Source organism: Corvus hawaiiensis, chromosome 9, assembly GCF_020740725.1.
Source record: "Corvus hawaiiensis isolate bCorHaw1 chromosome 9, bCorHaw1.pri.cur, whole genome shotgun sequence".
NCBI classification, from domain to species: Eukaryota; Metazoa; Chordata; class Aves; order Passeriformes; family Corvidae; genus Corvus; species Corvus hawaiiensis.
This window is the reverse complement of record NC_063221.1, coordinates 4,527,464-4,552,164: the sequence shown is the minus strand read 5'-3', so window position 1 is coordinate 4,552,164 and position 24,701 is coordinate 4,527,464. Positions and strand designations below refer to the sequence as shown.

The following is a 24,701-nucleotide window of genomic DNA, read 5'->3' as shown; positions in this document are numbered from 1 at the left end:
CTAGGAATAACCTGACTTAGGCTAGAATGTCTCAAAAATACGTGAAGTTTTGCAAGGAGAGGTGAAAGTCCAAACCAGGACTTTTAAAATATTCTAATTATGAAGACACTAACTATAACACTCTAGGAAAACTTACAATACTTCATACTGAATTGCCTTAAATACTCCATTTCAAATAATCATAATTATGTTGCTGCATGATTAAAGACTGAAGTATTAATTCAGACTCACATCTGATCTCTGTTCACTTTTTACTCACACCAGATTTAATTACACTATAAGTGCACTGCCTTGCTATCGCTATAAAACAGTTGATGCCAAGACCAGTAAAGGCACCTCTCAAGACCCAAAGCTCATAAAACCAATGTTCATTTACCAAACGTTAAAACGCAGACACGGGAAGACAAACGTTTATTTCACGTTAGGACTGCAGAGCGGGCTGGAGATGCTCGAGAACACCTAAATGTGTATTTTTGTACCGTAAACAGAAACACCACAAGTCTTGCTTCAGCTTCGTCCCTTGTCTGAGGGGTGTGGGGATGGCGCTGGGCTCGGTGCCACGCTGCCCTGCCTGCCCGGGTTCAGCTGCTTCCCACAGCCTTCGGACTCCGGGCACGTCCCTCTGGAGCGCTGTCCAAGAGCCCTGGAGTTCAGGGAGCAGAGCCCAGCAGGGGCCGGCCCGATGCCACGCATTCATCCTACGGGGCTGTGCGGTGGCGGATCCGCTCCTGCCCGCAGAGCGGGGAACGAAGCAGCAATAACCCAATTCCTGCAGCCCGCAGGCTCACCTGGCCAGGGACAGCGGGGGCTGCCCGGTGGCAGAGCAGGGAATGAGCCAATTCCTGGCTCGCCTGGCCAGGGGCAGCGGGGGCTGCTCGGGCCGGCCCCGCTCCGGCCAGGGCACCGCCACTCACCCGCCCTCCGGCCCCGAGCTGCGGGGCTCGCTGCGGGAACCACGGAGTCACCGGGGCTGGAAAACACCTCTGGCATCATCGAGGCCAACCTGTGCCCAACACCACCCTGTCAACCAGGCCATCGCACCACAGCCAGCCTTTCCTTAAACAGCTCCGGCAGCCCATTCCAATGCCTAATTACCCTTTTCGGGAAGGAATTCCTCCTGATGTGCGACCTCAACCTTGCCTGGCGCAGCTCAGCCGCCCCCGCCCGGGAAGGGCGGTCAATGGAGAGGGGCCGTAGTGCGGAGCGAGCCCCGCAAGGCGCGGTGCCGCATCCCGGGAACGGGAAAGGAAAGGGGATGCGGAGCGCTGGCGGCGGCGGGGCCGGAGGTGTGGGCAGGGCGGAGAAAGCAGCGAGCGACCCCAGCGGCCGCCGCGCCCGGGCCGTGCAGGAGGCGGAGGAGGGTGCGGGGCGGCCCGGGCGCGGCGGCCCCGTCCGCGCTCCCCCTGCCCAGCCCCGGCCATGAATATGTAACTCCCCTCTATTTCCCGAGCTCCATTGCGGAGCCGCCGCTCGCCATATTGTGCTGCGGGGGCTGCGGCGGCACCGCCGGCCACGGACAGAGGCGGCACCGGCGGGCGGTGAGCGCGGGGCCGGGGCGGGCGGTGCTGCCGGGGCTCTCCCTCCCTGTGGGGCTGGGGCCGGGGTGGGTGCCGAGCTGAGCCGAGCCGCGGGTGCCTGTGCGCGGTGCTCGAGCGGGGCTGACCCCGGGCGGGGAGGCGGCGGGACGGTTGCCGGGCTGTTCCGGCGGGGTGGGGGCCGGGGTGTCCGGTAGGAGCTGTGCCCAGCGGCCCCATGGCAGCCCGGAGCCCCGGCTGCCCCCAGCCCGGCCGTGCTGCAGGGCCGCGGGGTACAGAGCCGCCACCAGGGCCGGCGTGGGGCTGCCGAGCCCGGGGCAGCCGGGGTATGCATCTGTGTACACATTCCTATATCTACGCAGCTATCTCCCTATATATGCACGTACGGATCTGTATGTCAGTGCATTTGTGCAGCTGCACGCCTGGGAGCTGCAGGCAGAGGTAGCACACATGGCTCCATCGCAGTCGCAGTACCGCAGCACCAGCCCGGCGAGCGCGGCACCGCCACTGCCATCCCCGGCAAGGGGCAGCTCACGGACACGGCCCCGAGCTGCTCTCGCTGGCTCTGCGGATCGCCCCTCTGCACAATACGGCCCTGTGTGTGATTTATAGCTCGGCGTTCCCGGTCTTTTGTCTATCCCGGAGCCCGTGCCGAGCGGTGCTGGCGGGGCGTGATGCTCGCGAACTGGGGCTGGGAGCTATCCGGCTGCTCCTGGGAAAATGTCGCTTCCCACAGGGCAGCAGGTGCAGAAGGACGCTGTGCCGGGAGCTGAGGATGTGCTTCCTCCCTCCGCATCGCTCCCTCTGCTTCCCGTACGAATTGAGCACCTGTTTCTTGCCAAGTTTTACACTCTGCAGTAGCTCTTCTGGATCAGTTGCCTTCCTTGCACCAACCCTATGGCACCGTCTGTATATGAAACAAGCACTGAGCAATATTCTTCTCAGGATTTTTGTAAGCTGTTTGATTTTCAGACTGTCTTCTGTGGAAAATAATTGGATCAAGCGCCTAATTCCACAGAAATCCAGAGGGCAGCTAGTGGAGAAAGATGATTTCCAGTATGATAATTCATAATCCAGCCCTCTTTGGAAGTGGTTGTAGCTCTGTGTGATAACTGTGCACTGCACACGGGCTTATAAGGATTAAAGGGAACTGCTTGCGTTTGAAAAAATGTGACCGGTGTGCGGGTGAAATTATTTTTGCTCAGGGAGAATTCTTTAATCGAGTGTCATTCATTTAGTAACAAAGACTCAATTTGTCGTAGGAGTTCCCTGCAGAGGTGCTCTGATTTGTATTCATCTGTGTTTCCATTAAAAACTTGTGTAATGAGATAATTTGCCTTTCTTATATATCATGTCAAGCTCAGAGCTGACATTCAGCTGTCAGCAAAGACAGAGGCGCTGGCTGTGACAGCAGCGGATATGGATAAGCAGTATATTTTGCTTATAAAAATGTATTTGTCGGAAGGATTAACTTTATCAGTTGTCTGGAGATGGGAGGAATTTTCACTGGACAACACAAGCTGCAGTGTCAGGTACAAGTTTGTGGCTGGTTGTGACTCTGTTACAGTGTCTTTCAGCAATGACAGACAAATCAACAGCATCTTTAAACCTCACTGCCCCAGTGAATTGTCACTCACAGTGTTTAATAACTGCCTTATTATTGTCTGCATTCAACTTTGTGGTAATAGAGGGGCACAGACTTGGCATTGAAGGTACTTTTTCATATCTTCAGTGGCTAAAATTGTTGACCTTTGGCTTCAAAGCTTTGAAGCACCAGCCTTGCTGCAGCTGCCAAGAAAAGCACTGCCTGTCATGTCTTAGAGGTGAAATAATACGCAGGTGCCAGCAAAGTAAATTGCATGGGTCTCCCTTGATCAGCGATGCTTTGTGTTTTAAGAGTGATGCATGGTAATGGATTGAGTATAAAGACTTGGTTGGGCATCATGGGTGATTGGAGCAGAATTCTGTAATTTTCAGTGCTCTGCTATCACTGAATAGAAATACAGGCTACAGGAAAGCCATCAGTTTTATATGTGAAATAAATGTTGGGCTAAGGGAATTTCTTCATCTTTCTTTTAACTCTTTCCCTTGCTTACAAAAAGAATATAATGGGGGGAGGGAAAGGAGCTTTAAAAGTGAGACTTCAGTCTGTGACTGCTCAGTTGTATTTTTCTTAGAAGGAGCATTGGATCTCCTCTTAGTGAATCACCAGCTCTAGGAACATGCATGAAAGAAACATGGGAGTAAAGGAATTCCTTCCACTTTTTTTTTCCCTAAATACTTTTTACCTATTTTTTTCTGAATAGGTCAGCAGTTTAATAATGATGCAGACAGAGAGTAAAGAGAGTGGAGAAGAGGTGCTGTTGAGCCTCAGCTTGCTTCTGCTTGGTTTTCTGTTGATGCAAATAACTGGCCTTCGAAGCTGACCTTAAATTCTTAATGTTTGGAGGAATGAGCAGCATTCGATATTGTGGAGCTGTTTAGACTTGTTGTGGTGGAGAAATATTTTAGGAATTGCCCCTGTCTGCTTTCCCCCCACTTCTGGATCCTGGAGCTCTCTTGCAGACAGTGGGGAGTTAGCAGTAGTGTTCTGCTAGCTAATTAAAACCTATTCATTCTTTACTCTTCACCTCTTGGGAATAACGTTGAACTGTTTTGTGTAATTTTTGGGTTAAACTGTGTTAAGTGTTGCTCCTGTAGTACTATTTACAAAATGGACAGTCTTACTTGTGAGGGAGTCCTTGAAACACAAATTGTTCTTTGCTGTTGCCCAGCTTTAGGTGAGAGCTGCCTGCTTGCCAAATTCACAGTTTTGCTTTTTTATATTTATTGCAGCTGTTAAGTCAATCAGACATAAAATGGCTTGAGTCTTTTTGTCTCTCAAGTGTTGTGGGGGAGTTTATTTTCTGTTTATTAATACCCAAGCTGTCTTTTTGTTCTCATCAAGAAAATTATATTGCTGTTGGTTGTGGCTTCACTGCCAAGGGGGGGAGAAATCCTTGTGGCACTCTAACATAGCTCTGGAAAAGTTGGACGCCCAGGCATATTTGCTGGCCTGACATCTCAGAATTTCTCCTACAATATAAATGCAATAGAATGCTGCTGCTTATTGCCATTTCTGTTACTGAATGGGATGGACAGTAGGTATGCTGTGGGCTGAAGAGCAGGGAAAGTGGCTTGCTTGATGTCATCTTGGTAGCCTGAGGAGAGCAGTACACCTGAATTTCAGTGTATTTGGCTTGAACTTTTACAATGTTTCTGAAATTTGCTTAGAAGCGTCTTTTAGCGCTGTACCAAAGCAGCAGTCCAAAAAGGTGATGAGCAGGTTTTCATGTTTTTTTGCTGGTGGGATGAAAAATAATAAACCCATGTTGATTTCCCAGTAAAGTGGAAGCAGATCTGTGAGGGCTCCTCAGGCGCTGAAGTTCAGGGTCTGGTGTGGTTATTTCAACACACCTTTGGTTTTAGACTGTCTTGGAAGGAACCTGGGATCCTGCACGGACCTGTGGCAGAACCAGTCACAGCATTTGTGAAGATGTAAAAGATTTTGAATTGTACACGGATGTTCATAGAATTTTTGTTTAAATGTACAGCAAATTTAAAGGCCACAACAGAGGTACTGTTTTAAATGATTAAACTTCACCTAATTGATCGGAATGCTCAGGTCTTGCTTTCAGCAGCTGTTAATTCACGGACACAGCAAGAGAGTGGTTTGCCTCAAAAAAATGTGCCAGCAGAGCAGGGCAAGGAAAAATTAAAAATTAAATCTCATTAAAAATATCCTAAGGCAACACATATCATGAATTGTTTGTATAATTTAGTTGCTGTGACAGATTCAATTTTTCTGAAGTTTGAAGCTTTACTTTTATTTGCTCCCAAAAGTTTTCAGTCCTTTATCCCTCTTGTTCTGATCAGATATAGCACTGAAATGAATTTTAGAAAGGAACTTCGGCTTTTCTCCTTCACAGCTGGTTATAAATTCTGAAGTCCAAGGTTAATTTAGGAGATTAAGAACTTCATTTTTGAAACTCACCTGGGTAGTCACACACATAGTATACAGTAGCATGCTTCATAATATGAGAAACTTGACATAAAACTTAACAAGTGGCAGATAAAATCACAATTCTGCTCACTCCCCCAGAGTTCTGCTTAATATTGTTGCTTCACAGGGCTAAATTATAGCTTGGTAGTGGCTGTTTTTTATATGAATTGTTGGCACACTTGAGGTCAAGTGTTTGCCTGATGTATTAACCCACGTCAACAGTGAAAAGTTGCTGTTCCTGTAACAGTTTTGGGTTTTGTTTCTACTCCTGGCAGAAGGCATTACTGTTGTAACATATTTTAATACTACTTTGGATGAGATATAGATAGTGTGAAAGGCTAGGTTCCAGGATTTGAGCTTTAATGATTAAAATAATCTTACTGCCTGATGCATTAGAATAGTGGGCAGTGTTTGCTTTTGTGTGTGTACATACCAAAACCTGGAACATTTTCTAATTAATCCTTCAAGATTAAAAAAACCCTAAGCTTTGTAATTTAGGAATAGCCTGGGTTTGATGTGTGATGAATTTGAGCAGGTGAATTCTGGACTCCTTGGAGACAACTGATGATATAGATAGTTCTCTGGAAATGTCATGGTGTTTCTATGTATTCCAGTTTTTGTAGCTGAGGAGATGTCTGGGAGGGTGGGATACAGAACTGGGAATGAGGAGCTGACACTGAGGACTGAAGATTATTGACAGGAATGGAGTGAGCTGGGAGGTGGTGTGAAAAGGCCACTGATGCACAGAGTACAAACGTTGTTAGAATAAACTGAAATTTGAGCCTCAGCTCCATAGGAGGGATGTACCTGGACTCATGGTGCTTATATGCTGCTATACTTTCCTGCTATAAATACACAGAGAAGCACCAACCTAAAATCACATCTTTGTGTCATGTCCAGAAGTACATGGCTCTTCCCAACACTGTGATAAAACACCCTGGAGTTTGATCAACAGTTTAATTTGGTACTTTATTTTTCCCTGATGCCCTTGACATCTAAACCAGGAGGATTGTCTCCCTTTGGACACTCCTGTCAGCGTTTGATTCACAGAGCCCTTCCAGAGGTGTCCAGATGCACAGCAGATGGTTTGTGTGAGGTCACACTCCAGTGTCTCCTGGCCAGGAGGAGCAGTTTGACAGCCAGATTGGAAATGCTGCCCAGCTCCATGGATTGATCCATCTCAGGGCCAGGGAATTGTGAATGCCTGTTAGCTGGAAGATTCCATATCTCAAGGCAAAAGACTTTCTTAGGAGAATAGATACAGCCAAGAAGCTGTAAAAAACCATGTGCTTCCAAGCCCGTGGGTTTCAGAAATGCCCGTAGTATTTTCTCCCTCAGGCAGATGTCATCTGTCCAGCAGCCTTCCAGACATTCCATAATCACAGCATTAGGTGGTGTTACTTGGTTTGCAAGGGAGGATTTTTTTTTAATGTTGAAGAGAAATGCTGTTAAGTTTATGGGAAAATGGGAGTTTGGGACTAGTTATCAGGCAAATGAAAACCTCTGCTGTGGTGTGACTGAGAGGGACAGTCATGCTGGGAAAAATCTTTAGTGTTACCAACTGTTGGAGCTGTTAAACTGCACCAGTGCCTTGGATTTCTCTACATTCCTCCGTTTTATTGGCTGCTTTGGGACATTTTTGAGTCCGTGGTCTTGAATTAATTATACATCTTTCCCTCCTGGCTCGGAGTGCTCTAGGGCAGCAGTGAGGTTGTGTCTCTTTGCTAACTGCTCTTTATAGAATGACAAACCTTGGATTTCTCAGTATTTTAAATGTAGAATTTGGCACAGTCTTGAGTGTGGGGAACATTTGTCACTCATGTATTTACACCTAGTTTTATTGCATTAGTAACTTCTCCATTGTGCCAGTCACCCAGTATCTTGACACTCAGTGAGAGTTTACCTACTCGAGTGTAAAATTTGTGTCTTAATATTAATTTTCTGGTTTTATTGTAGTTAAATTGTTTTCTTGGCCATAGTGGGACCATATTAATATAATTGATGAAAACATTTGAATGTTAATCTCTTCATCTCTTTTGGTAAATAAAGTAGGAAACTAGGATGGCAGGGAGCCGGGTGCAAACACTGTAAAATTGTCAGAGTGGTTATCACGTGTTTAATTTTCAGTGGGCGTCACTTCAGTTGTAACTGGAGTTGGAATGATACAAAGTCATTGCTGGCGGACAGGGTTGTAATGATGCAGGTGCTTTTAAACACTGCTTACCAAAGCCCAGCTTAGCATCCAGGGTTCCCTGACATGATCGTGCCCTGACATGAATCTGATTCTTTTCTTACTTCACAGCCACACTGTTGCCCAGAAGTGGCTGGTGGGATGGTTTCTTTCTCTCATAGAGCACAGATCAACAAGATAATGATCCATGCTCCATAAGAGACAAGGGCCACATGGTTTTAAAGCTGGCAGAGTAGGTTTAGATGGGCTACTGGGAAGGCATTGCTCCCTGTGAGGGTGCTGAGGCTCTGGCACAGGTTGCCCAGAGAAGCTGTGGCTGCCCTTGGATCCCTGGAAGTGTCCAAGGCCAGGTTGGATGGAGCTTGGAGCAGCCTGGGCTAGTGGAAATGTCCCTGCCCATGGCAGGGGGTTGCCACTGGATGAGCTTTAAGGTTTTTTCTAACCCGAATGATTCCATGATTCTATGATGATATGAACTGTGTCTCTTCTCCTTCATTTTTTATCTAATTCAGAGTTTCTGTCCCACATACAGAGTCTGAGGGTGTGTTTGCTTCTAAGCTGATACATCATATGGGTAGAAAGCACTGTGGAAATACTGGTTAATTGTTACCAGATTCGGTTTTTGAAGCATGTAATTGGTCTGTGAAGTTTCAGCTTCATATTTTGTATTAATTTGCCATCTTTAATAGTCTTTTAATTGGCTGTGATTCTGCTTTGCACATGATAGACTTCTAGTTAATGTGTACAAAATATTTGCGACGCTGGCTCTGTGGAAGTGCTGCAGACTACTCAGTTTTAACCATAGCAGGCATTTACAAAGGAGCTCACATTCCCATCAGTATTAACTGATAAAGTGTTTGGTAATAATTTTGAAATTAGCCCACCAGTGTGCTTTCAGGTGTTCTGTGAATAGCTGGAACTGTTCACTTGATAACACTCATGTTTAATCTCTATCTGATCCTCATGAATTTTTGCAGGCTAACAGCTAATCTGCACCATTTACAGCTCTATTCTCAGTGCTCTTTTTCTTAAGTATGTGGCTATATCATGAGTTTATGGAGGAAACGCCCACTTTTAAGCAGACTTGCTGGGTATTATTTATAACATACCAGGTGTCTGAAGGCCCAGCTCATTGCTGTTTCTGTACAGTTCAAACAATCTGGTGGTCACTGTTGTCCCCAAAAAACCTTCTGATGTTTCTTTTGTGGGTAAGGAGGATGCTCACAGGATATTTGGCCACCTGGATTGTAAGAGGTGTGTGGACAAGAGAAGGCTGTGTTCACCTTTCTTCACCTCTGTTGTGGCAGTGGTTTATTGGCTGGTTAGTGTCACTTGCTGTTGACTTTTTTTGGCTGTAACTGTCTACACAGCAAAACTAAGGATAAAGATCTCTGATAGTGAGATAACCCCATAGGATAACTCCGTAGGATAGGAAGATACTTCCAGTGACCATCCAATACAACCCCCTGGCAAAAGCAGGACCAGTTGGTCAGGTTGGTCACCACCACATCCAGTCGAGTGTGGCTTTGTCCCAGAGTGGGCATCCCACAGCCCCTCTCAAGTGACCTGTTACTGGTGGCCCCTTGGCTGTGGCTTTCTGCTTTCAGGTAGGATTAGTTTCCCCTGTGGATTCTGCTGCTCAGCACTTCTTAGCAGTTTATTCTGTCTGTCCATACCTTTTGTTGTGGGAAATACTTTCTCATTTTGGATTTAGTACCTTAAGTAATGGTTGCTTTATATCTGGCTTGTGGTGGGAGCCCACAGCAGCTTGAGATTTTAAATGGGGTTTTGGTGCCTGTAACAGATGATCTGATGGATACCAAGTCATACCTTATCTCTTGGATGTCTGCAAGGCTGACAACTTGAACCTTGCATGTGGAGCTGCCCTACAGAGCCACTGTGCTTTGATTGCAACTCTGAACATCAGTCCCTGAGGTTGGATTTATTGTCAGCTTAGATCAGGTGTGATTGTGTCAAGAGAAGATGACTTTCTGCATGGCTCATAGAATGTTGAATTCAATTTGCAAATAGAAGTGAAAACCTTCCCAGTAAGGGATGTCGTGACACTGAAGTTGATTGGGAGGCCAAGGCCTGATGGCTGAGTGAACTAAACCCAGTTCAGTAGGACCTCCCTCCCCCTCCCTTTGGGAGATCAGGGTATAATTAGAGTAAGTGCAGTATAAACTCAGCAAGAGACAGTTCGAGGAGTGGTGACAGCGATGAGGGAGTGCAGGCACAGCCAGGTGTGGTGACATCCTTGTTCAGGATCAGTAAGAAGGGAATTCCAGAGCAGGGAACAAAAGAACTCCAGGCCAGAACCTGATTTGGCTGTTTCCTGGGGGTTTTTTGATCCAGAGAGGAAAAAACCTTCAGAGTGAATACTAAACATACTAGATTATAGTCTAGTACCAGTTGTCCTAGATTCAGCTGGATGTAAAGCTATCTGAGCTGCCAGGGAACTGCAGGGAAGGTTAATTCCTTCAAATAGTGTCTTCCAGATTGTGTGGATTTTTTTTTTTTTTTCAAATCAAGCTCTAAGCCAGTAAGTAAAAACAGAAAAAAACCTTAAAATTCAGAATGCTTTAATTGAATAAATTGAAATGAATGATTGAATTGAGTATTCTGAAAACGTGCAATCTGTTCCCAATAGTAGTTATAGTGTGAGAGAGAGAGTAAAACTTAAAGCTCTAATCCTGTTAAACTTCCAAGTAGCTGCACTGTGATACCGGTTTTTAAAGGAATTAATCCTTAGGAAGAAAAACCTGGAGTGGTTGAAGGTGCTGTTGAACTTGGCACACCGAATAGAGGTCTAACTCTCTTACTGTTTTAAGTCTAAATATTTACCTTTTACAACTTAGAACAGAAATCAATTATTTCTAAGATTTTAATACTCTCAAAAAATGTGTGTAATATTTTTTTTAAAGAACCTAATAAATTCTTTTTCCTCAAAAGTGTTTTTTTCATGAAACTATCACAGAAAGTTAAATAGGAGCTGGTTTGGTTATGGTCACACCTGAGCTGGGTTTGTGGGTTCTCTCTCCAGCTGCTTGGTACCATTCCAGCCTTTCTCTGATCTCAAGGTGTGCTCACACAACCATGCTGCAGATGCTCTTTAGCCTTTGCCTGGGCTAAAATAGGCCCTGCAAAGCATTTTGGAGCATAATCCAGGTGTGAGGGATCCCTGACGGCATCCCCTGCTCCCTGGTTTAAGCGTGACCACCATCAAGGTCAGTGCTGAGCTAGAGCTCAGGAAATGTTACATTTTCAGAACTGATGAATTTTCAGCAATAATACTAAGGAGCTGTTACTCGTTGGTGGATCTGAGAGTAGAAAGCTGTGAAAGGTAAGCTGGGAAGGGCAGGAGGAGAGAAATGCTGGTACAGAGCTCCTCCATTGGCTGCCCACAGCTCTGACTGGCCTGCTCTAAGTGCTTCCAGCTGGATTTTATTTTTACTGGCAATTTCAGGAGTGGGATATCCAAATGCCCACCCTACTTCAGTCATGACTACATTGGAGTAAATAATTAAGCGTATTTCAGTGCAAGAGGTTGTAAAGTGGATGTGGTGTGTGACAATATTAATCTGCTGGAATTTTTTGTCCAAGCACATTTGGAAGAAGGACATCCCAGCATAAATTCCCCAGTCAGTGAGCAGGCAGGAGATCTGAGGGCCTTTCAGAAAGGGTGTTCCTTACTGGTATTTTTTCCTATAACTGCACTGTTTTCCAGTGCTTCAGAAACAAAACTTACTTTCTTAAGTTTTTAAATAACAACAGGTTTTCATCACATTTGTTGAGGTGTAATATGTTGGTTTATCAATTGGCTCTGGCTTTGATAGTGACAGATGTGTGTACCCTGTAATTATGGAGTTTGTGCTTCGGGGTTTTGCTGTGCCTGAAGACTGAGTCAGTCTGAAGGGGTGCAGGGGTCCATACAATTTTGGTTAAGGTGGTTTTTTTAATGATTGACAAGAATGGCTCTCTGCCCACAGGATTAATCCCAACCATGACTACTTGTTGGTGGCTCTGAGAGAAAGAGATTTTATCTGCCAGAAGACAGGGTCAGATGGGATATTGGGAAGAAATTGTTCCCTGTGAGGGTGCCCAGAGAAGCTGTGGCTGCCCCTGGATCCCTGGCAGTGTCCAAGGCCAGGTTGGACAGGGCTTGGAGCAAGCTGGGCTAGTGGAAGGTGTCCCTGCCCATGGCAGGGGTGGGACTGGATGGGCTTTTAAGGTCCCTTCCAATCCAAATTATTTTGTGATTCTATGAATGTGGTTTCTCCCCTTGATATCAGCCTGTTTTTGTGTGACTGGTTGCTTTCCTCTTACATCCAGAGGGAACCGACAAGTCATAAAGGTAAAAATATGATAAAAAGGATAAGGTTATATGGTGGTGTAAGTAAAAGTATGAGGTGGTGTTTTAGAATCTTTTTCAGCAGAGGCTCACAGGGGTGTCTGACTGCATATTGTTCCTGGTGCTCTCACGTGTGACCTGTGAAGAAGAGATCCCACCTTCACTATAAAGTGGGAAAGATGTGAAATGTTGAACAGGTGAAAAGTGGGTATTGTTGAGGTGAAATCTGTGTCGTACTGTGAGCTGGGAAAATGAGCGTGAGAAACTGGTCATGTAAGACTTTTTTGAAAAACAATGCCAAAAGGGATGCAGAGGAACAGTGAAGTATGCCAGTGATTTTAGGAATGTGAGATTTTACTGGAATAAGTTTCCAGACTGAAGAACAAATGTGAGGTTCAGCATTTTTTTTCTGTATCTTCTGTCCCTTTGCCAGTAGTAGTTAGTAAAAAGTCTGTTGTACCTTCAGTCTAGAAACTTTGCACTTCATATTTTTCTCTCTGAACACAGTGTCAAGAACAGGAAGATAATCTTCCTTCGACTCGTGAAAAACTTCCTACTTCTGTAGCTCTAGAAAGAACCAGCCAGTGTGACCTGAGCCATGCAGGATTTCTTTCAGCAGATGCCTGCTTCAAATCTAGTAGCAGTGGACTGTCCTAAAAGGAAACTGAAGAGTCAGCTCAATGTAGAGGTGTTTCCCACCTCACTTCCCCAGACAAATGGAGAACGTCATTCATTGATGGAACATCTGAAGATGTTTCACTGGTTATGGTTTTGTGACTGCTGATCGTTACCTGGTGGCTGTTACATGGTCGGTGCAATTCTGGGTCAAAATGCCTCTCCTGACTGTGGAGTTGGATGTTTGATCCTGGTGCCAGCTGTGGATGTTGCTGGGTTAGATTTCAGCAGTGTGAGGAGACACAACCCAATCTGAGAGCCACAGTGCCAGAGGGAAGAGAAATCAGGCCTTGTTCGCATGCATTTTTCAGGACCAATATAGATCTTGAAGTTGTAGGGGATCAGGGGAAAAGCTAAGCAGGCTTATTTATTGATCATCAAGAAGATTAGAGACTCCATGGAGCATAATTTGATTGTTTTTGTTGTCGATCCAGCATGCTTTGAATTGACCACGATTCCACTGCTCCTGCTTTCCCTTGCCAGAGGCAGAGAGGTGTTTGGTAGTGACAGAATGGGCTGTGTGGATCTCTCCAGCTTTCAACTGGCTTTAAGGCCACCGTTTTTCCTGTTAAAATTTGAAAGTACTATCACTGCAGCCCTTAGGGTGAGAGTGAAGCACTTGGCATCTCAGATGAGAAGGCTTTTGAGTAAAGCTGCTCAGTTATTTATCATGACAGCTGTACAGTATCCTGTGCAGTGTAGCCTCGGGCTTGTAGGCATGGCTGCAGGATAAATTCCAGACTCACTGAGGCTGGAAGAGACCTCTGAGATCATCAAGTCCAAGCTGTGCCCGATGCCCACCATGTCCCCAGCCCAGAGCACTGAGTGCCACCTCCAGGCCTTCCTTGGACACCTCCAGGGATGGGGACTCCAGACCTCCCTGAGCAGCCCCACCAAGGCCTGACCACCCTTTCCAGGAAGAAATGTTGGTGTTAATGTGGTTGTTGTGCAGATGGATGGGTTTGGTGATGACCTGGCCCCCAGAGCTGCTGTTCTGTGTTAGCAGGTGCCAGCGCACGAGTTCAGGTGAGGAATTACCTGTGCATGCAGGGGCTGCCAGGGTGAGCTCTTCACTCAGACGTAGAGAGCAGGAGGCTCTTGGCTAGGACAGCCTGGATCCTCTGGGACTCTGCTGTCTTGGTAAATATGCTCCAGCAGGTTTTGGGAAGGGTTGTGATTAGCAGCTTCATGAATTTCTTGCAGCAGTTGAAATGATGGTTAATTGAATGTGTAAGCTTTAAAAGCACACAAGAGTGGTATCCAGTGCAGACACAGAATGATGTTTGGCTTCTGTTAGAACAACACATACAAAAATCCTTACCCTGGAGGACTTGGCTTCCTGTACACCTGCAATTGCCTTAAATATTAGTGGAAATTAGAACACAGAGAAACAGTGTTTCCTTTCTTTGCTGAGATGTGTCACTTAATACCATCATTAAATTCATACCACTGATTAACTGAAATAAAACACTCAGAGTCCTGACAGCACAGTGTTTCAGTCTGCAGCTACAATGTGGTGGCTTCTCACCTCTACTGGGCTGGTGAGGTCTTAACTGGACATGGGACTTCTCTGATCCACTCAGAGGAACGTGTCTCTTATGACAAGTAAACTGTGTTTTTAGGGCACGATATTTACACAGTAAAATTGGAGTTGGAGATGCACTCTTTGAGGGGAACTGGAGTGACAGAAAAAGGGGGAAGGGCTTCAGACTGACAGAGGGTAGGTTTGCATTGGATATTGGGAAGAAGTTTGTTCCCTGTGAAGGTGGTGAGGCCCTGGCACAGGTTGCCCAGAGAAGCTGTGGCTGCCCCTGGATCCCTGCATCCCTGGGATTGTCCAAGGCCAGGCTGGACAGGGCTTGGAGCAGCCTGGGATAGTGGAAAGTGTCCCTGCCTATGGCAGGGGGTTGGAACTAGATGAGCTTAAAGCTCCCTTCAAACCCAAATTGTTCCAAGATTCTGTGATTCCACTTAATAGACATAATAGTGGATGTGGCTACTTTATGTCAGGATTTTTTCCCTCCTTCCTCAAAAAGAAGAAAAATACCAAATGAGAAAACTCTGATTTCTGTGCCTGGATGAAAGTAGATCTAAAACTCTGAACTGCTTCTCTTGCTTTTCCCTTCACAATTAATTAAAGCTTATAGAGTAACCTTGTTCTCCAGAGAGTTTGGGCCTTTTCATATAGATCTTAATGAGTTGGAAAATGGATTATAATGTATGTGGTAGATGCCAACAGAAAATGCATTTGGCTGCTGAACTGAAGGGTCCGGAAACCCAGATTTAAAAAAGGAATAAAAAAAAGCACTTCTACTTCTTCCATGTAGAAAAAAGGTCTGCAACTGCTGTCTTGCCACTTACATAGTTACAATTATTTTTTTAAACATACCACTGTCTGGGATTAGTTTGCCTGCTCAAGACAGGCCTTTTTGGAGACATGGGAAGCAGTGCCTCCTGTCCCCCAGCATAAAAGTATTTTCTGTTCAGAAACACCATTTTCTTCTGTCACTTTGACCAGACTTTTTCACATCTGCAGTGACTCTGTGTGGTAATTTTGCCTCATCTCATACAATAATACTAAAATTTTGATGGGACAGCAATGCAGTTTCTCTGAGTTTTTATTATTATTATTATTATTATTAAAATTATACAGTGACTGGATTTCACTTATCTTTCAGTAGCATTCAAACTTCTGATGGAAACCTTACAGGATGTGTTTTCAGCAGGAAGCAAAAGCCCTCGTGGTGTGCTCCAGTGAGCACGTTTGGTTGCTGTGTCCTGTCTTATTTTGCCCTTCCCCTTGGTTAGGAAGCAGACCCTGCTTGACCTGTGTGCACATTTACAAGTGAATGTTTTAGGAATATTTTCTGCATCAGGTGGCATTTGTGGCCCAGGTTCTCTGGCCTTCAGTTCTGTGTCACTTCTGTTTAACAACTGAATTGATTTTTGCCAAGTGTTCACGGCTGAGCGGCTCCCCCAGTTCTCCTGGAGTGGTACAAGCAGGGGATTATCTGTGTGACACAGCAGAGCCTGGTACGTGGGGGGACGGGTGTTCCCTGGAGCCTCTGCTTGGCTGGACAGACACTGCTGCGGCTCAGGAGGGGAGAGGATCCCGAGCCAGACACACCTGAGTGCTCAGCCCGTGTCCCTTCCTTCCCCAGCCATGTCTCAGGCCGTGCAGACCAACGGGACGCAGCCTCTGAGCAAGACCTGGGAGCTCAGTCTGTACGAGCTGCAGAGAACACCCCAGGTAATCACAGAACCAGGGACTGCTGGGCTTGGGAGGGACCTCTGGAGATCACCCAGTCCAACTCCCTGCCCAGGCAGGGTCACCCAGAACAGGTGACACAGGGACATGTCCAGGGGGTTTGGGATGGCTCCAGAGAGGGAGGCTCCAGGCCCTCCCTGGGCAGCTGTTCCAGGGCTCTGCACCCTCCAAGGAACACAAGTTCTTCCTCGTGTTGAGGTGGAACTTGTTGTGTTTTAGTTTATGGCCATTGCTCCTCATCCTGTCACTGGCACCACTGAGCAGAGTCTGGGACCATCCTCTGACACCCCCTGGAGATTTATATATATTAATGAGATTCCCCTCTCAGTCCTCTCTTCTCCAGACTGACCCGGCCCAACTCCTGCAGTCTCTCCTCGTCAGAGAGATGCTCCAGACCCCTCATCAGCTTCGTGGCCTCCACTGGACCCTCTCCAGCAGCTCCTTGTTTTAATTGTGTGCTGCAAGGCTGGCAGCACTAGGGTTTTGTGTGCTCGATGTGTTTGTGTGTGTCGTGTCTCTTTGCTGTGTTTTCCTTGGGTAAAACATGCTGTCTCCATGAGGAAGGGACTCAATCCCATGAAAGAACCTTTCCTTTCTTTGCTGCCAGGAAGCCATCACAGATGGCCTGGAGATCGTGGTGTCCCCCCGGAGCCTGCACAGCGAGCTCATGTGTCCCATCTGCCTGGACATGCTCAAGAACACCATGACCACCAAGGAGTGTCTGCATCGCTTCTGCGCCGACTGCATCATCACCGCCCTCAGGAGCGGGTACCTGAGCGCTGCCAGGGGACGCTGCCAGGGGGTCGAGGGGGACACTGCCAAGGGATGGGGGGGACGGACACTGCCAGGGAACAGGGAGGGGACACTGCCAAGGATAGGACACTGCCAGGGAACAGGGATGGGACACTGCCAGAGGACAAGAAAGGGATGCTGCCAGGGGACACAGGGATGAACACCGTGGAGGAAAGAGGGCTTGGACACTCCAGAAGGAAGAGGAATTGCACTTGAGGTGGAAGTGTCATTGGGGGTTGATGTGGGGCAGTCACTGTGCACTGGGAGTTTCTGAATGTGCAGCACACCTTTCCAGTATTATTTTTCCATCTTTAGCCATCTCTGGAAGACAGATCAAATTCCTCCCTCATGAAAAATCATCTCATAATTCTCTTTCTTGCAAGGAGTTGAAGTTCTCTTTTGTATTCTTTTCTTCTCATAGATCCAGTAACAGTAAAACAAAAATACACATTACTGACAAAAATGGGTTTAATTTCACTTATTCTTCCTTTTCCTAATAATACATTTCAAATTATGTGGCCTTCAGCCATTTCAAATTATGTGTACTATGAGTGTTAGAAATCATGGAATCATTGAATCCCAGAATTGTTTGTCTTGGAAGGAACCTTAAAGCCCATCCCATTGCACCCCCTGCCATGGGCAGGGACACCTTCCACTATCCCAGGTGGCTCGAAGCCCCATCCAACCTGGCCTTGGTCACTTCAGGGATCCAGCGGCAGTCACAGCTTCTCTGGGTGACCTGTGCTAGGCCCTCACCACCCTCACAGGAGGAATTTCCTCCTAAGACTGTGCCTCAGTATAATTTCCACTAGACATCCATTTTTTCTAGGTAAAAATCCAGCCAGAAAATGAAGGGAAGAAGGGAATGTGGGACTTCTGATCCCTTCAGTCTAAATAGTCTGCTCAAACATACTTTAAAATAAAAGAGCAGCAGGGAGAGATATGTTTGGGATTTTTGTTTAAATATCTGCAACTACCTGATCTGTCAAGAGAGAGAAGCCCCTTTCCAGATTTACTATACATACTGAGTCTTAGTGAGCACTTGACCAAGAATGGAAAGAACAGGGCAGAGTTTTGTTACTGCTGGAGAGTTACGTGTTGTTTGCTTCCTTCTTGTCCACGTCCAGCAACAAAGAATGTCCCACATGTCGCAAAAAGCTCGTTTCAAAAAGATCCCTGCGGCCAGACCCCAATTTTGACGCTCTCATCAGTAAGATTTACCCGAGCCGGGATGAGTACGAAGCTCATCAGGAGAGGGTGCTGGCGAGGATCAGCAAGCACAACAACCAGCAAGCCCTGAGCCACAGCATTGAGGAGGGATTAAAGATTCAGGCTATGAACAGGTACATAATCACCTCGTTTGCCTTTGGGCTAAAAATACACTGCCTGTCCCCACGCCCTGTGGAGCTTGAGAATCCTCTCCTCTCATATCTGCCAAGACAATTTTTAACCTTTTGTCTACTACCAGAAACCTCTGTGTCACTGCCTGCGACTTCTGTGGCAGCCTGATAGAGACTTCAGCGTAGCTTTACCAAATTATGGCTGTCATGTCTTGGATAAGAAACCGTAACACCATGAATCCTGTACCAAAATGCTACCCTTACATGCCAATAAACGCACGAAATACCAGGACTTGGGGCTTAGTTGTGACTTAATTCACAGGCTGGAATATATGGTGTTTACACTGTGGTGCAATTCCAGGTGTGCATTTAAACCTAAGAGAGCCATCTGGGAGGGAGGCCCCAAACTTTGCATGATAAAGCATGGTGTGATTTAATAATCCTAATCACATGTAGACCCATGTTTGAATGAAAATAATGGTCTGCAATTGCCTGAAAAAGAACTGTGGGAAGTTAAAATAGTCTTAAAACATACCTAAAAGGTGTTTGAGCGACAGGAAAAAATGAATAGTTCTGTCTATGAGTATCTTTTTCTAAAAAAGAATTAATATTAGCAATTTTTTTAACTCAAAGTCTCTCTGAAACATTCAGTGCTTGTGTGTGCACATTCCTCACTTGGGGAGGAGGTGTGTTGTGATCTGGGTGGATTCTGGATGGGTCAGGGTGTATCTCTGCCTGTTTGTGGCCAGGTTGCAGCGGGGCAAGAAGCAGCAGATTGAGAACGGCAGCGGGGCCGAGGACAACGGCGACAGCTCCCACTGCAGCAATGCCTCCACACACAGCAACCAGGAAGCGGGGCCCAGCAACAAGAGGACCAAAACCTCGGATGACTCTGGGCTGGAGCTGGACAACAACAACACCACTGTGGCCATAGACCCCGTGATGGATGGGGCCAGTGAGATCGAGCTGGTGTTCAGGCCTCACCCCACCCTCATGGAGAATGACGACAGTGCGCAGACAAGGTCAGTGGCCCCTGGCCATCTCCGGGTATTCTGCTGCTATTTCCTGGTGCTTTGGTTTTCCATCACTTCTTGGGGCTTCTAGACACCAATTTACTTCAGACATACCGCATCCTGTTTAACTGTATCACAGGATGGTTTGAGTTGGAAGGGATCTTAAAGCCCATCCAGTTGCAGCCCCTGCCATGGGCAAGGACACCTTTCACTGTCCCAGGTTGCTCCAAGCCCTGTCCAGCCTGGCCATCCCTGACACTTCCAGGGATCCAGGGGCAGCCACAGCTTCTCTGGGCAACCTGTGCCAAAGCCAGATGCAAATAAGCACTCTTCCTTCTTTCTGTTCCAAGTCAGGTAGATGGTACTGCTAAACTATTGTAAAAAATATAGTCATAAGCTGTTTTAAGCCTTTGGTCACAAATAAAGATGTTTTTAAGGTTTCCTAGCATTGCAGTTCACTAGTGGGATGATGGTGTTATATCAGCCCCTTTGTACTTAACTCTAGGATTCTTTGGGAATAAACAAACCTTGTATAAGTGTCAGCAGTTTACAGAGCAGCTTTCTGTCAGCAGGATTTGCATGCTGGAAGCTTTTCCTCCCATTTTTTTGTTCATAATCCAGTCCAAGCACAGATTGCAAGTTTTGGCTCATATTACTGTATCCCGCAGCCATAGGGAGGAGAGGAGAGAGATCCAGCAGGCAGGAATTGTGCAGCAAGATTGATCTATTTAATTATTTTACAAACTCTTTTATAGATGTTTTTCTTCATAGTCTAATTGGACAAGGATCAGCCACGCCTTGGGGGTGATTGGCTAAAATCCTAAAACATCCATTGTCAAAATATTTTTCTACTGTACCATAAACATACTTCTACAAGGTTGCAGGTGTTCATAGTTTACAGAACTCTGCTACTGTCTTCATGAGAGAGAAAAGTATCTCACGGGCTTAGAAAGAAGCAATAAAAATTCTTGCTAGCAGCAATATTTGTATCCACAGGCTCACAGCAGAGAGTAGTTTTGTGGTGTTTCCTGAGGTCTTTCCTTGGCTTTCTCTGCTGATGAGACACCTCTCTGTGATGAGTGCAAATCTTGCAAAGCTTCAGCTGGGAACTGTCTCTAAAGGCCTTTTCACAGCTGACATTTAATATTTGGGGCTTTCCAGCATTTCCCACAGCTGCTGTTCAATCATTATTGATGATTTGTGTGGCTGCTGTCGCAGGTACATCAAGACCTCGGGCAATGCCACGGTTGATCACTTGTCCAAGTACCTGGCAGTGAGATTGGCCCTGGAGGAGCTACGGAGCAAAGGCGAGTCCAACCAGATGAACCTGGACACGGCCAGTGAGAAGCAGTACACCATCTACATCGCCACCGCCGCCGGCCAGTTCACCGTAAGCACCACCCTGCCCCGCCCCAGTCAGCCGGCCAGCCACGGCCCTGCATGCACATCTGCTCAAAATCCACTCAGCTGGGCTCTTCCCAAGCTGGCTCAGAGTAAAATTCATGGCACCAGGTTATTTGGAAGCAGATCAGTTGCTTTTTGGCAAAAGCTTGGTTGGTAGAAAAGGAGGCATAGAAATGACTTGGGGAAGATGCAGTGATGGCACCAACCATGACCTGGCTTATGCCATTCTTTTCCAATTAAAATTGAAGAGGGAAAAATATTACTTCACTTGAGAATGTTTGGGTTTTTTGGCTTATAACTTGTGCCACATTATTGGTGACTCCTTCAAGTCCACACATGTAAGTACTGATTAAAGTAGCCTGTTTTACAGCACCACATCAGATTTACCTCATTCGTTCCCATTCTGCTGTTCTCTTCTAGGTGCTAAATGGGTCCTTTTCCCTGGAACTGGTCAGTGAGAAGTACTGGAAAGTGAACAAACCCATGGAACTGTATTATGCCCCCACCAAGGAGCACAAATAAGTGCTGGGAAACTGGGATGGGACTAATCTTTTTATAGCTATGACTTCTTTAATATTAAAATAAGGCACCACCAGTATCTTCATGGACAACACACGTGATGCCTTCAGGCACTCTCAGTATACTCAGTAATATGACTAGACAGTATTCTGGGCTGTATTTAATTTAGTCTTTGGGTTGCGTTTTTTGGTTTTTCCCTAGGAGACTAAATGACCTTCTCCAGTGCATTCCAGTGTTTGAGATGCTTTTTTGTTCCTAATGCATGATACCTGATCCAGCGTTCCAGTTTGGAATGGCTTTGTTTTGTCCAGGTAAATCTGGATTTCTGCTCCATTGGACACAGTTATAGGAGCCTCTGTGAAGTGTGGAGTGTTGGGTGGCCATGGAAGTCTGTTCAATAGTAGCATATGCCAAGGAATGTGTTAGATGTTGGAATTTGGTGACTGTTACACATCTGATGGATTGATCGGGAGAGAATGGATTTGGGATAGTCTTGCAGCTAGAGGTAATCTGATTCCCTAGGAAAGGTTCATTAAGACATCTTCTTGTGAACAAAAGTGAATTTTGCATCTTGTGAGAGGTTTTGCTGCCCATGGCAGGGGCTTGGACCGAGATGGTGTTTAAGGTCCCTTCCAAGTCCAGCCATCCTGGGATTCTGGGATTCCAAAGAGAGCTGCAGTGAGAAAACTGACACTTTAAAACCTTGCTGTTTACTGGGCTTAATTTAATACTTCAGTGCAAGGTGTTTCATCAGATTGGTTTGGTTTTTAATGAATATTTCAGTGAAAAAACACTCAAGCACGCCAAACTGTAACTCTTCCCCGTGCAGGACATGCCAATCTTGGTGATTCCTGCCTGGCCCCTCCTGCAATGTTGTCCTGTCCTCCAGCTTAACTGAAGGAAATCTGAATGTTTCACAGCCCTGCCCTGTTCCCTAGAGTAGGATCCCTGTTGTGAATGTGCTGTAGAGAACTGTCCAGAAAACTTCTTTGTTAAAGCAAATCCCCCAACTTCAGCACACAGCCATCAAAATGCTTTGCTTTGGGGAACTGTCCCACCCCAGCAGGAACCTTTTCCCAGTGTCAGTGTGAGTAGGGAAGACTTCAACAGTAAGCTGCTCCAAGATTCTACTTTTGTTACTTTGCCATAGCTTTAACAAACATGGCTTAGCACTTTGGAAGACAACTTTAGTACTTGACAAAGTTTACCATTTAGTGTCTTACATTTAGGCTCAAGTTTCCCAACGTGGCAATGGGCTGTGCTGTAAGGCCCGGTAGCTGCTGGTCATTTGCATTCAGCCCCTGTGCCCCAGCTCTGGAGCTTGCTGTGGCTCTGAGGGGGCCGCTTGACCTGTCCCATGTCCTGTCTAAAGGGAAGCTGTCACCATGAGGTTTCCTTTGCTCTCAGACTTGCTGATGAACCCTCCCATTTGCCCCTGAGGCTCAAAGCAAAAAGTTGGTGGTAGGTGGGAAGCACCAGGCTTTACCCCACATGGTGTGGTTTACACTCCTCCTGCATCCTGCCTGGAGTCCCACTGGCTTTGACACGTGGTACAAAAGTATTCTGCTGCTCGGGGATTCTCCAGGGAAGGATTTGCACTTCCCTGGCTCTGGGCTTTCCTAGCACTTGTAAATAGTGTCCCTTCTGGCTGCTGTTCAGATCAGCTTTATCCTGCTGTGAAAACTGCACAGGCTTCTTTGAGTAACTTAATTATTTCCTCTGACTGGAGAGCCTTGAGTTTTTGTGACATGAAATGGAAGTGTTCAGGCCCCAGAGCACAGAGGGGCAGCTGTTAGGGACCTGTTTTTGCTGACTTTGTGAAGCGTTGCTGTATAGACTGTAGTGCATGTCCACGGAATATAATGGGGGGTGGGGGAGTGGCTGTGCTAAATGCTTTAAAGCTATTGGGGAAACTTCTAGATTAGTGCCAGCATCCCTCTTGGGGGGAGCTGAGGGGGAGGGACAGTCCCTTAAGCAAGAGAGGTGTTGTGAAGCTGAGCAGTCTGTCTAGGAGCTGTCACTTTGTCCCCAGTTCTTTTAAAAAGCGTGGGAGAATGTGAAGCCTTTATTTTCATGTTGTAGTGAATTTCCTGAATATTTATGTTCTTTAAATATTATATATATAATGTAGTTGTTTGATTAAACCATTGATTGCACTGTGACTCTTTAGTGCTATAAACTATTTTATTTTTAAAATGCCATTACTCTTTTCCCCTTCTAAAGCCATGTTCTTTTGTAAGTACATAATGTGTGTTACGTACGGGTAAGCCTAATATCCAACTAAAGTATTTCCTATCCAACTAAAGTCCCACTGAAATGCTCAAATTGACAATAAAAGCAAAAATGTTATCAACAATATGTTGGGAATTGCAGTGCTGCTTCCTCTTGTGGCTGATAAAGGACCCCCTTTGGGCAGTGTTTGGGTTCATGCTGCCATGCTTGGGGCTGTGCAGGTGCTGTTCAGCTCCACCAGTGGTGGCTGCTACAGTCCCCTGAGAGCAGCTCAACTCCTGAGCCTTGAGTGAGAAATAGGGGCACACAGAAGGTATCAGCTCTTCCACTGACCTGTCACAGGTGCTGCTGTTCCAACCAGATCCTGCAACCTGAGGAAGGGGATGAAGGATTTTCACAGCACTCAGGTTAAACCCAGCAACTTTGGGTTCATTTAACTATTGAGCAGCTTCAGTCAAAAGCAGCAGAGAGCAGCTGTACTGAACCCCTTCAGCTGAGGTGCATAATTTAGAGAAGTTTTGTTCCTTTCCTTGTTTTCTTTCTACATTTACAACTTTTAACCAGAGGATGCACCTTGAATTAAGGGCCAATGCTTGTGTATTCCTAGAGAGGAGTTTCTTGAGATGCACTGAACATGAGCACTCTATGACTGAGATCCTGCTGCTGTCTGGGCCGCCACTCATTACCTGAGTTGCTTATGAACAGCTTCAACTCCCCGAAAGCTTCCTTTAATCACACCTAAACAGGAAACAGCCTGTAGGTAGGAGGACACGTCCCTAAGGTACAGAGCAGTAGAGGTGACACTGTACTGCCCATACTGGTAACTAGGTCATACCCTACAGCATAATTTTCCTTTGTCTTCTGGCATTTATTCTTCAGCTGATGGCCTTGCACTGATTTCCAGCCCTCAGGCTTCCAGGAGTTGATCAGTTGTGATTTCCTGTTCAGGACAAGCCACTTGCAGCAACACCTTGGTCCCATAAAGATTGTTGAATGTCTGTCAATGGTGCCTGGCACAGCACTGGGTACTGGCTGCTCCAGGAAGTGACAGGGACTGAGCTGTGACCTTGCCACCACCTCCTGCATTATCCTCACCTATTTCCCACTCCAATCTCCCACTGGAACAGCCAACATGGCCAGTGGATCAGTGCAAGGAGGAACATGAGGCACCAAGCTCCAGCCCCAAACCAACACTAATGTTCTGTCAGCTGATTATGGCAGGACTGACTGTTACCTAGTCAACAGAGACAACTGCTGAAGAGGAAGAGAATTCCCAGAGGCCTGAGTTACAAACATCCACTGGTTCCTTACAAGAGGCAAAACCCCAGAGGGGGTTTGC

The 24,701-nt window shown here is 46.3% G+C and overlaps 1 protein-coding gene and 1 long non-coding RNA gene across 2 annotated transcripts; one reads left to right on the top strand and one right to left on the bottom strand.

Moving 5' to 3' along the window:
• Positions 1-394: 394 nt before the first annotated feature.
• LOC125329851 lies at positions 395-1,274 on the bottom strand. Its single transcript, XR_007205295.1, has 2 exons — positions 1,096-1,274; positions 395-1,003 (listed from the first exon to the last, which is right to left on the bottom strand). It is a non-coding gene; the product is annotated as an uncharacterized LOC125329851 (long non-coding RNA).
• Positions 1,275-1,406: 132 nt separating this feature from the next.
• RNF2 (ring finger protein 2) lies at positions 1,407-23,485 on the top strand. The gene is made up of 7 exons (XM_048312251.1): positions 1,407-1,538; positions 15,956-16,044; positions 16,670-16,830; positions 17,982-18,197; positions 18,944-19,216; positions 20,426-20,597; positions 21,032-23,485. The coding sequence occupies exons 2-7, from the start codon at positions 15,958-15,960 to the stop codon at positions 21,131-21,133; spliced, it is 1,011 nt and encodes a 336-aa protein (XP_048168208.1). The 5' UTR covers positions 1,407-1,538; positions 15,956-15,957; the 3' UTR covers positions 21,134-23,485.
• Positions 23,486-24,701: the final 1,216 nt, after the last annotated feature.